This window comes from Myotis lucifugus, unplaced genomic scaffold, assembly GCF_000147115.1.
Source record: "Myotis lucifugus unplaced genomic scaffold, Myoluc2.0 scaffold_15, whole genome shotgun sequence".
In the NCBI taxonomy this organism is placed as follows: Eukaryota; Metazoa; Chordata; class Mammalia; order Chiroptera; family Vespertilionidae; genus Myotis; species Myotis lucifugus.
Window position 1 is genome coordinate 2,212,532 of NW_005871063.1, and position 10,912 is coordinate 2,223,443.

The window sequence follows — 10,912 nt, forward strand, 5'->3', positions numbered from 1 at the left end:
TAAAAGATCCAGTCCTTGTCCTCACATCAGGGGAAACATAAAATCATTAAACTGAAAATACTTTTATAGCCCAAAGGAGTGTTTTCAGATATGTAATGAACATTAGTCATCCTGTCCTGTTGACATTGGATATAAACCTGTATTTGAACTTTAGCTCTCCTCAGTTTGTAGCTACGATGTATATAAATGTGGAATAAAACAGCTGACTAAAAATAAGACAATTCTTTTATGCATTCACAAAACAATTCCCACATAGACCAAAGGGGGTTGGACTAAGTTAAATCTAAGACCCCTTCCAATTCCAAAATTCTTATACTTTGATTCTAATTCTATTGAACTAAAATCCTTTAGGAAGGCCAGGTAATAAGAATCAAGAATTAAAATGGCTACATAAATGACAAAGCCAGCAGTTGCCCAAATTTAGGTAAACTTCTAAATGTTTAGTAATTAACCTATCCCAAATGGACTTCCAGTTACTCCTGTACACTCACACAGATTCCTGTCACATACCCTAAGGTGACTTTACTTCACCTCTCAGTGGAGAGCAGCTATGTGCACAGCTGGTAAAACAAAATCAACTATGACAGCAACTGGTGATATTCAAAACAACTGCCCGGGGAGTCTTATAAAACCCATCCCTCTGACTGCTGACCTGCCTGCCCCAGCAGACTTACCATCTATAGATCATTACTCAAATGGTGACCTTTATGTAGGCATGCTTCTTACCAACCACCAGTGCCCATGTTCAGTGCTGCCTCCTGGCCCTTCAACAAAGCCCAACACTACACACACTACCTGCTCCTATCACCAAGCCTCCTGCACCCAGATTTCATCTCCGCTATGATCGATCACTCCAGAAAGCTCTTAACTTCCTTCCTAAAACGACAAACGCTCATCAGAATGTCATGAGAATAGTAATAATGGAGCAATTACTTCCAGACGCATGGGTAACATATTTGTTTATATGTCTGGAGGTTGCTTTGCTTCCTAATTTTCAAGTATTATGGTGTTTATTTCATTAAATGAGTAGTAGATGCCAGAGCGACATTATGGCATCTTAGTTCACTCGTCAGACAAATACCAAGCACTTAGATTCTTCCTATTGTTCTTTGTCTAAAATGAACTCAATATTATTACTTAATTATTTAACTACATTATTTACTTGTACTAGTATTTAGCTATAGCTATTTAAAGTATCAGTTATTACCAAATTCTTTTAAAAAATTATTTATTGATTTGAGAGAAACATTGATTTGTTGTTCCACTTATTTATGCATTCATTGATTGATTCTCCTCTGTGCCCTGACCAGGTATCAAACCTGCAACCTTGGCATATTGGGATGACACTCTAACCAATGAGAGTGTCATACCTGGCCAGGGCCTACCCAACTTCTTTAAAAGCAGAATTTAATAGATAATCATACTTTTTCCAGATCTACTTCAATAGGGCATACTGCAGAATTCAGGAATTTCCTGAATTGGTATGTCATTTATTCCTGGCAAACCATCACCTTTGTCTTTATACAGTTCATTTTTTCCAAACTAGAAATGTACTCATTTAACTTCGTCCATCACACACAATTAAAAAGAATTTTTTTAAGTGCTATTCAGCTTTTAATACGAGTCAACTACTTCATCATGGCATGATAGATAAGTTGCTTGACCTCTGGGCTTTAGTTTATGACATAAAAGGGCTGAAAGACTTCCAGAATGTCTTCCAACCTTAATATCCTTGCGTTTACAATGACATAGTACAAGTACTGAATGTCTCATTCTTAAGAAAACATTCCTAGGGAATCATTAACAGCGAGGCATATTGTTTTTTTGTTTTGTGTTTTTGCAGTTTTATAACTTTATTCGGCAATCAGTGATTAGTTCTGATGCACATTAACTGTTTGTAGATTTTTGAAAGTGGGGACAGGTACAAAGGTGACAAATCTATAGAGCTTGGTTGGCGACTCTTCATCCTCATGATGTTTTCTGGACAACCATACCCAGATATGGTATCGGACATTCCTTATTCCTTTGGCCCAGACAGTTTTGTTCAGCCTGGTGTCAATGCCTACATCTGGAGTTCCCATCTTCTTCAGGGCAAATTTCTAGATCTCCTTGAGTGCCGGAGGGGCACGCTTCTCTGAAACCCACTCCATGGATGCGCTTGTGAATGTTGATTGTGTATTCTCTGGTCACTACCTCATTGATGGCAGAATGGTCCCCCTTCTTCTCACCACCCTCCTTTGCGGGAGCCATTATGCCTGGCCCAAGATGGAAAAAAAGAGCGCGAGGTATTGTGGGAGAGGGAAGGTAGGGTTGCAAGTATAACTTCCAGGTCACCTGGACGAGGCATATTCTTTTTTAAAGATAATTTACTTTTAACAAGGAGTCTGTTTTCAATAGATATTCACTTACCATGTCTTAAAAATAGGAAAATACACCATTAGACATTCAAGTTTATACAAGTTTCCATCTTGTATACCATTTTCTTCTTGACAGAAAAATTCTAATAATGCCATGGTGATAATAGTTACGTAAAAATAATACAAGTGCAATGTCAACAATTCAGCATTGCCAAGTTTTTCTGCAGGAACAAGGAATGGGCAGAATATCATTGTGAAAATGTTTATTTACTAAATAACCTTGATAAATTGGAGACTTTTCAAGGAACTCCTAGAGAATGAGAGACCAAACACACTTTTAACATGCTGAAAGTTAAAAAGAGACAAACGCCTGCTTTTCCTTTCACTGAAACAAGCTCTAATAAATGTACTATTCACCCACAAAATAACACTTTTATTTGGAATTCCCAGATGACTCAGCTTTATGCTGCATCAAATAATATGCCATATTTCTTCGACCCTGTTAATGATTAGGTTTTCCTTGAGAATATCAGATTTTTAATGATATATATTATTGAGATCTTTAAAAAGAGAAAGTATGAACTGCTGTAAAAAAAGAAGGAATTCTTACCATTTGCAACAGCATGGATGAGACTAGAGAGCATTATGCTAAGCGAAATAAGCCAGTCAGAGAAAGATAAATATCACATGATCTCACTCATTTGTGGAATATAATGAACAACATAAACTGATGAACAAAAATAGAACCAGAGACATAGAAGCATAGAACAGACTGTACAACCTTTGAGGGAAGGTGGGGGGAGGGGGTAAGAGATCAACCAAAAGACTTGTATGCATGCATATGAACAAAAGCAATGGACACAGACAGTAGGAGGGGTGAGGGCTTGTGCTTGAGGGAGGGGGTGTCAGGAGAGAGGTCAATGGGGGAAAAAAGGAGACTCATGTAATACTTTAAACAATAAAGAATTTAAAAAAAAAAGAAAGTTAGAAACTCTTCTTGAATAATAATTACTGAGCTGCATGGATTTTTCTGTTGGCTTTATTACTTATTTATTTTTAACAAGAGAAAATGATCAAATTTAATACATACATAATGTATGGGAACACCAGATACATGAGAGAGTCAGAGACCCACATGCAAGAGAAGTTCCTCTGTTGGCTTTTTATTTAAAGCATTGATTAAATATGCTGAGAAAAATAATTGAACATATTTAGATGCCACACGTTTATTCACTGAAATGCCATGAGTTTTAGTTTCTGGAACCAGTACTTCAATTTGAATTACTTTCACTGCTATACTAACAACTTTGATCCCTAAGGACAACACTGGTAGCACTTCCCGGCCTCTGTACTGACACAATACTATCATGTATCAGGGTTATGGTGATCATCTTAGTCCTTCAACCACGGGGAATTATTGGAGGAGAGGAGCAGCTGTGACTTACTCAAGTATATTTCCCAGCACTGAGCCCATGGTTTTTAAACAGTAGGTTCTTCCTAAATCCTCGTTGAATAAATAGAGCTCAAATGTTCATCATATATATTGTTTATATGTCAATGTCTTCTTATATAGATCTATTTGTATGTCTCTAAGATGAAATTTAATCTTCAAAAAGCATTTGATTCTGATTAGTGTTTTGGTTATCTTACCTATTCAATCAGCAAACTCCTGGTAACCAAATTATCACAAAAAAATTAGTTGCGCTATAAAATTGGTTAGGTTAAATATAGTAAAGCAAGCCAATGGAAATAAAGATAAGTGGATTTTTAAAAAGAAAAAGAACTTCTCATCCCATTACAAGGTAAGTTCTAGAAGTGTAGACTTGGCCTGACTTGTTTGCTGCTGTATCCCCAGCTTCTAGCAGTGTCTGGGGCATAGTAGGCCCTCAATAAATATTTGGTGAATGAATAGATTGCTGATAAACCATATTATCCTACCTGCTTGTATATATTTAGTTCAGAACGTCAACAGAATTCATTTGTAGAGTGCAACGCTCCAATATAGGTTTATACTGAAGTCTGATTGTGGCAAAGGCTCTAGGGATTTGGGATTACCAACCGTAAAGTAAGAGTAACTTTACATCCCAGACTGATCAAGCCTTGGCTACATCACGTGCAGGTAAGCAAGAATTTCAAGTCATTATCCCCACACATGTAGACAGTGCCAGTGCCAACAACAACAAGTCAGCTTTTCTGGCAAATCCATCAAAATTAAACCTTAAACTTTTGGGGAAAAAAGCTAATATGTTTATTATGCTCCTTCAAGCTTAGAGGCTTAACTATCTGTGGGAAGGGCCTATAATTATGATAAATTACTTATGACTGGAAGGCAACTTATAAAGGCATCCGCCCTTTTAAGAAACCTTTAAACAACCAGCAACAATCCTGTGGGGCAACAATAAATCACTGGTTTGGGAGCTCAACTTTGACAACTCTACCTTGGAAGGAAAAGAATTATTGTCACCTGTCCTCGATTTCCTGACCCTGCAAATATCAGCAACCTCTGAAGTCCAGAATCCTAGTCTAGCCACACAAGTCATGGGGGCCAATGATTGCCCCAAGGCAGAGGCGGAAGAGAAGAAACGGGAAGGAAAACTAACTGGAATGGAGATCTGCAGCTTGTGAGGATGACATCATCAATAATTTCCTCAAGTGTCACTGACCTTCATGGCATATGACTGATGGGCGTTTCTGACAAACTACAGGCTCATTATATTCAAGTAGCTTCTTGGTTTCAGAGCTGATAATGTCTGGGCTTAAGTATGATTTGTCCTATCGTACAAGTCAGGCGAACTGATGCCTTCCTTACTGGGAACTGGCTCTGAGGCAAGGGCCCGCGCATCTGCCTGAACACAAATAATACTTGGACATGTGAAACACTTTTAAATGGACAAAGTGCTCTCACAGACACTATCTCAGTTTCTCCTTACGACTTGTACGAAGAAACTTCACATGTAAAGATACTTTTAGAAAACGACCACTTGTCTTCAATTCATAAGTACAGCTTACAAGAATAGCCTGTGCTTTGTAAAAAGCAGTGTTGCACAGGGGTGCCTCCATAACACCTCTACGTCAGGACAGCATCTTACTTACACACATGAAGATCATCCTTGATTGGACACTCTCCAGAGGTAACAAACAAAATAAAACACAAATTTTAGTCCTAAAATTTTAGGGGTGGAATTCATCCTTTGGGAAACACCTAGGTGATTCTTCTAGGAAGATAACTAAGTTACATGGGACAAAAATGTACCCTCGTTTTTCCCTTCATTATCGCAAAGACTCCCCAAAAGCGTTTTTGTGTTTTTTCAAGGAAGAAAACACACGCACAAAAGGTTAACGTATTGCTTTTATATGTGATCCCATCTTCCTAAAACACAATTCTCCCAATCTCATTATCTTTTGTCCCTCTCGGGCTTTACTGGGTAAGTGGAGGTATAATGGGGTCCTTATCTTTATAGCCATTTACTACCTTATTTATGTATTTATGATTCTTTGCTGCCTTCTAGCCTGAGTCTCACTGTGTCAGGAACAAAGTGCCACACAAATCACCAGCCTGGAATAAGAGGAGACAAGTTAAAACCTCCCAGGATGATTCTGTAGACGCTTGGACTCCCTGAGTCTGTAGAGAGCTTGGTATTTCAAAGGTCAGTCTTGGGTCTCTCCACTTTGATGACTAATGTTAAATTGTTTGACTTGTTACAAAAATATTTAGCTGTCCTTATTTACATATTTTCATCCACAGTGCACACAGTAGGCACATATTTGTCGAACAGAATCCCTAGATGGATAAGAAGTCAGGAAGAAGAACCCAAGGCCCTTTTCCAACACATTATCTCGAGAGTTGAGGAAAGGTAAAAGCACACCCTAATTTGTAGATGTTTCTGTGCATTCCTTTCTGACTTGAAACTATCCATCTGTTTAGAAAATAAAAAGAGAACACACCACACAGTGTCAACCACACAATGGGGAAATTCCAGGATCACCAAGAAAACACCATTATCCTAAGGCACACACACACTTTACTACTGGTTTCCACACAGGAGACTTCAAGAACTTTTGTTTCCCCACCCACTGCATAACCCTCCAGAAAAGGCAAAGGCAGAATTTAGAATTTAGAATCTAAGGTTCCGTATCTTGGACTCATATCTACCCCGTTGGAGAAGTAGTCCAAAGACTATGTTGGCTCAGAGACATAAAATAATAGACAGGCAATATTTTTAGAATATTTAAAAGAACACTGTTGGAAAATGGGCATCAGCACTTTAGTCCTTAGACCATCGAGACTACTACTTATCATTCTCTCTTTAATAAAGAGAAACCCTGGGTGTGATTGGTAAAAACATTGTTTCTGCATTTTTTAACCTTATTTATACCAGTATAAAGTTCTCTTCCTTCAAATTATCACTGCGTCCTGCTACCTCTCACTTACACTCAGTCTCTCAAAAATTCCCCAATGGCCTGGGAACTATGGGGGGGGGGGGGAGGGGGGAGGAGGTAGGGCTGGCAGGGCGTGTCTCAGGTCGGCTTGTTCTGTGCCTAAAGGGCACCCAACTTCCCAGACCCCTTTCAGGGCCGGCAGGGAGGGAAGCCTGCGTAGGTCACATTTTCTGATTTGTCTTTCTGCTCGCTGTCTGGCAAGGTCACCGGCTCTGTCAACAAAACTTATTCTCTCCGTAAGGTCAACGGGTCGCACCGTGCCCCAGCCCCCTCCTCCCTGGCGCTTTTGGATCCTCCTGGCCCAGCACTTTCCGGGCGCTCGGCCCCCGACGGCGCGGGCACGGTTCCCCGGCTCACCTGACCACGTTGGGGTGCTCGAAGGTCTCCAGGTGCCTCAGCACCGCCACCTCGCGGATGGTGGAGAGCGGCATGCCCTCTTCGCCCGTCTGCACCCGCACGCGCTTCAGCGCCACGAAACGGCCTCCGTTCTTCAGGTCCCGGGCCTTGAACACCTTCCCGTAGGCGCCCTCCCCGATCTCCGCCACGCACTCGTACTGCTGGTCCGCGCGGCTCAGCCCGTCCTTCTCCATGCCGCCTGGACGCCGCACCGCTGGAGCGAGCTGGGGGCGCGCTCCGCTGGTTTGCGACCGCCGCTCGCCTTCCCCGGGACTCCCCGGCCCGCTCCCTGGCGCCCCGGAGCTGGGTCTAGCTCTCCCTCACCCCAGCCGCCTACCGCGCTCCGGCGCTCGGGCTCTCGCGGCCGGCGGGGCTGGATGGAGCGACCTCCCCGCGGGCGGGCGGGCGCGACACTGGTGCCGCTGCGAAACTCCGCCTGCCGAGTCGCAAAGAAGCGAACCGATCCCTCCTCTTCCCTCCCCGAAGCGCAGTCCGCTGTACAGTCACCGAGCCGATTACATAGTCTCTGCCGGAGCGCGTCTCAGTCCACAATTATTCCACCTAAAAGGAGAGATGGGAGGACAAGAAGAAAGTGCAATCAGACATCCCAAGCGCCTTCCTCCGGGCGCAGACTCCCCTCCTCCTCCTTCACGAAGCCCCCCGTCGCTACCCTCCGCGCGCTCCTGCCTTCTCCCTGGCCGATTAATCTTCCTGGTTCTTCCGAGAAAAGCGAAGTTACTTTTCCGTCCCCGTAGGGCTGGAACCGTCTTCGCGCGGAGAGGTTGCAGGGGCCCCTCGGGGATGAGCGCGCCGCGCCGCGCGGGACGCAGTGGAACGGGAGGGGGCGTGCCGAGCAGCCCAGAGTGTGCCGGGAGCGCGGGGGAGGGGAGGCGCCGGGCACGTCAATGTCACGGCTTAATATTTATTCCTCTATCATTGTGTTGTGTTGCTCCCTTCCCTCCCTCCCTTCCCCGGCCTGGACGCGCAGGGAGAGGGGCTCCGGGGTGCCGTGGGACGGTCAGGGGTCGCGCGCAAGCTGCTGTGGAGGGACTGAGTCCACCCGTGTGGGGCCGTAGAGTGTGGGTGGGGGCCCCCAGGACCCTGTAACTCGATGCTTGGGAGTGTGCGAAAAGGGGTGGTCAGACATCTGCTCGAAAATTGCTTCCTTTCTTTCTACTTTCAGTTTTTCTACCAGGAAACATTTAAAAACGACTTGCATCACAAATGGTCTTTTTGGGGGGTAAAGGAGTCTGGGTTGGAAATGGCACTCTTCCTTCGCCAACGCGGAGGACCTCCCTGGTGGAAACCCATCAGGCCGGGAGAGGTGGGGTTCCCGCTATTCGGGGGTGAGTGGGTGGGTGGACGGTGGGGTCCTGGATTGAGGGAGTCGCCCACGGGACTCCAAATGTGGGCGAAAGGGTGCTCTCCACATTTTATCTCGTCTCTTTAAAGAATAACTTAAGGAGAAAGGTAACCACTGTAACCCGCCCTGAAATTTCCAACCGATTCCAACCCAAGTAAAACTCAATTTCCCCAGGAAAAAGGGTGGCGGTGACGTGGGGTGGGGTGAGGGGAGAAAATGCTGAGCCTCCGGGGGTGAGAGAGAAGAGGCTCCACTCCCGCGGCGGGGGCTCTTCCCCGACTCCCAGGATCATCTCCGATGTACGTAGCAGACAGAGGTTTCCATTCCCCTTTCGGCTTCAGGCCCGATGCCTTCTGCAGCCAGTCGCCCCCCCTCCCCCAGCCCTCCGCAACCAAGTGTAGGGTGGTGTGTGTGTGGGGGGGGGGGGGGGGGGGGGCGGGATCACCTCCCCTCCCCATTCATTTTGCAATCCAGTCCCCAGGAAACCTCCAACCCGCGGCTACCGCAGCCCCGGCAGGATGTTCGCTACGCCGGCCGCGTGTCCGGAATTCCCGGGCCACCTAGGAATTACCTGCCCCGCACAGCTGGCCGGCTCGGCTTCTTCCAGGAATTAAAGAAACAAATGGCGCGACCCCCACTGCGTTCGGGCAGAGGAGACCGCAGCGAGGATGGAGCCTCTCACACTGACTCCACTCAAACTCTTCTTAAAGGGGGTAGGCGAGTCCTGGGGGAGCCGAGGAACGAGCCCCCACCGTCTGCCCGAGGACCTGAGCCAGGCCGAGGGCAACACAGGTAGCGGAGGAGCCGCCGCCGGCTGCGCCGCCCGCCCTCCCGTGTCCCCACCCCCCCATCCCATCCCCCGCCCCTCCCAGCCCCAGGCTTTGCAGCGAAGGAAGCGTCGCGGACGTCCCACCCCCGCAGGGAGCTGCGCCCGCTGCCCCCGCCCGGCCCCGCACCACCCGCCCCAGCGGCCCCTCCTCGCTCCCCAGACCATCGGCTCCGGCGGAGAGAAACGGGAGCAACAGTGCCTTTGCCCCCCCCCCCGCCCCCCTCCTCCACTTTTTTTTGTTGTTGTTGTTGCTTTCCCACGCTGGCTGAATGTGACTTGACCCCATTTCAAAAAGTTTGACATAGTGCTTCAACATTTCCGCATTCCTCCGCGACTACAAAGGCTGCAGCCGCCTCCTTCTGCTTTCTGTCTCTGCTCTCTGTCTTCACACTCAATGAAATCCTTCATGTGCCTCTCTCGAAGCCTGCCAAGCACCGCAAGGGTCGCCACCAGCGCCGCGACCAGAGGCCGCACCGGGGACCGCGGCTCCCGCGTGCGCGCACACACGGATGCGCCCACGTGCACACTGACCGGCGGGCTGCGGGGCCGAGGCTGCTCCCTGCGGGGTATGCGTTTGCGTTTGAACTCCGATATTGGAAATTCGAAAAGTAAACTGGGAAGCTAAAGCGAACCTGCCTTGAGTCCATGCGGGGCTCCAAGCCTGGGCACTTGGCAGCCTGCGTGCACTCCTCCAAGTGTGCAAAACTCCCCCGCGGGGGTTGCCGGCGAGAAGCCTGCGTTCACGTTTACCTCGTGGTGGGAAAGGTGGAGCCCGCACCCACACCTCGGCGAGCGGGAGCGGGAGCTTTCGTGGGAAATCAATATGGGGCACGGGAACACATTCTCCCGCACAGAGTCCCCAGGGGCAGTGCATTTTCACCCCTAAATGTGGATTATTGTAGGACCGTCCGAGTGGAGTTTAAATTCCGTTTCAAAATCTGCATAAGGAGTGTTTGTGCTTTTGCGCACGGCTATGTGGGAGCGGGCACAGGACCTCAGGGTTGGGCGTCCCTAGTGTGTGATGTCCTCCGTCTCTAGTCCGATTAGGAGAGACGCCTTGAGCTCCCCCAAACTGGACCCCGTAACTAGCCCGCCTTGGTTCGCAAAGGGTTAATCAAAGTGGATTCCGAGGACATACCCTCCACCCCATCAGTCACCCCCACCCACACCCTCGCTTCCGACCCCAGCCGAGGGCCCCACTCTCCCCCGGGGACCCCCTCCCCCCACCCCGCAGCCCACCCACCCGAGCGCCCAGATCCTCACCTGAGCGACCGGGCCACATCCGGCCTCCCGAGGGGGCTGCGAGTGTCAGTCCGACCTCCGCACGTGTCCGCGGCGGCGGGGAGCAGGTAACCCGGCTCGGAGGAAGGAGTCACCAGCTCGCTCTCGGCGAGGGGGTGGGCACAGCGGCGGAGGGCGGAGGGACGGCGGAGGGCGCCGCCCGCGCGGCTCGCAGGGGGTGGACGGGAGCCGTGGGGCTCCGGCCGGAGCTCGGGGGCCCGAGCTGGGGAGGTAAGCGGGGGGCGG

At 48.0% G+C, this 10,912-nt stretch overlaps 1 protein-coding gene, 1 long non-coding RNA gene and 1 pseudogene across 5 annotated transcripts in view; 1 reads left to right on the forward strand and 2 right to left on the reverse strand.

The window, feature by feature from the left end:
* CDK6 (cyclin dependent kinase 6) overlaps positions 1–10,802 on the reverse strand; it is a 212,262-nt gene extending 201,460 nt beyond the window's left edge. For 2 of the 4 annotated variants that reach the window (XM_014452397.2, XM_023750713.1), the window contains exons 1-2: positions 10,649–10,802; positions 7,155–7,754 (exon numbers count right to left, since the gene is read on the reverse strand). In XM_014452397.2, the coding sequence (XP_014307883.1) occupies positions 7,155–7,387 (233 nt within the window). In that variant the 5' untranslated portion in view covers positions 7,388–7,754; positions 10,649–10,802. Of the gene's footprint in view, positions 1–7,154; positions 7,755–7,863; positions 8,016–9,127; positions 9,265–10,648 lie in introns of those variants that run through there. The other 2 variants (XM_006084953.3, XM_006084952.3) reach the window with 2 other exon arrangements.
* Positions 1,592–7,290, reverse strand: LOC106696401 (annotated as a pseudogene).
* LOC106696403 lies at positions 8,273–10,326 on the forward strand. Its single transcript, XR_002828277.1, has 2 exons — positions 8,273–8,855; positions 9,031–10,326. It is a non-coding gene; the product is annotated as an uncharacterized LOC106696403 (long non-coding RNA).
* Positions 10,803–10,912: the final 110 nt, after the last annotated feature.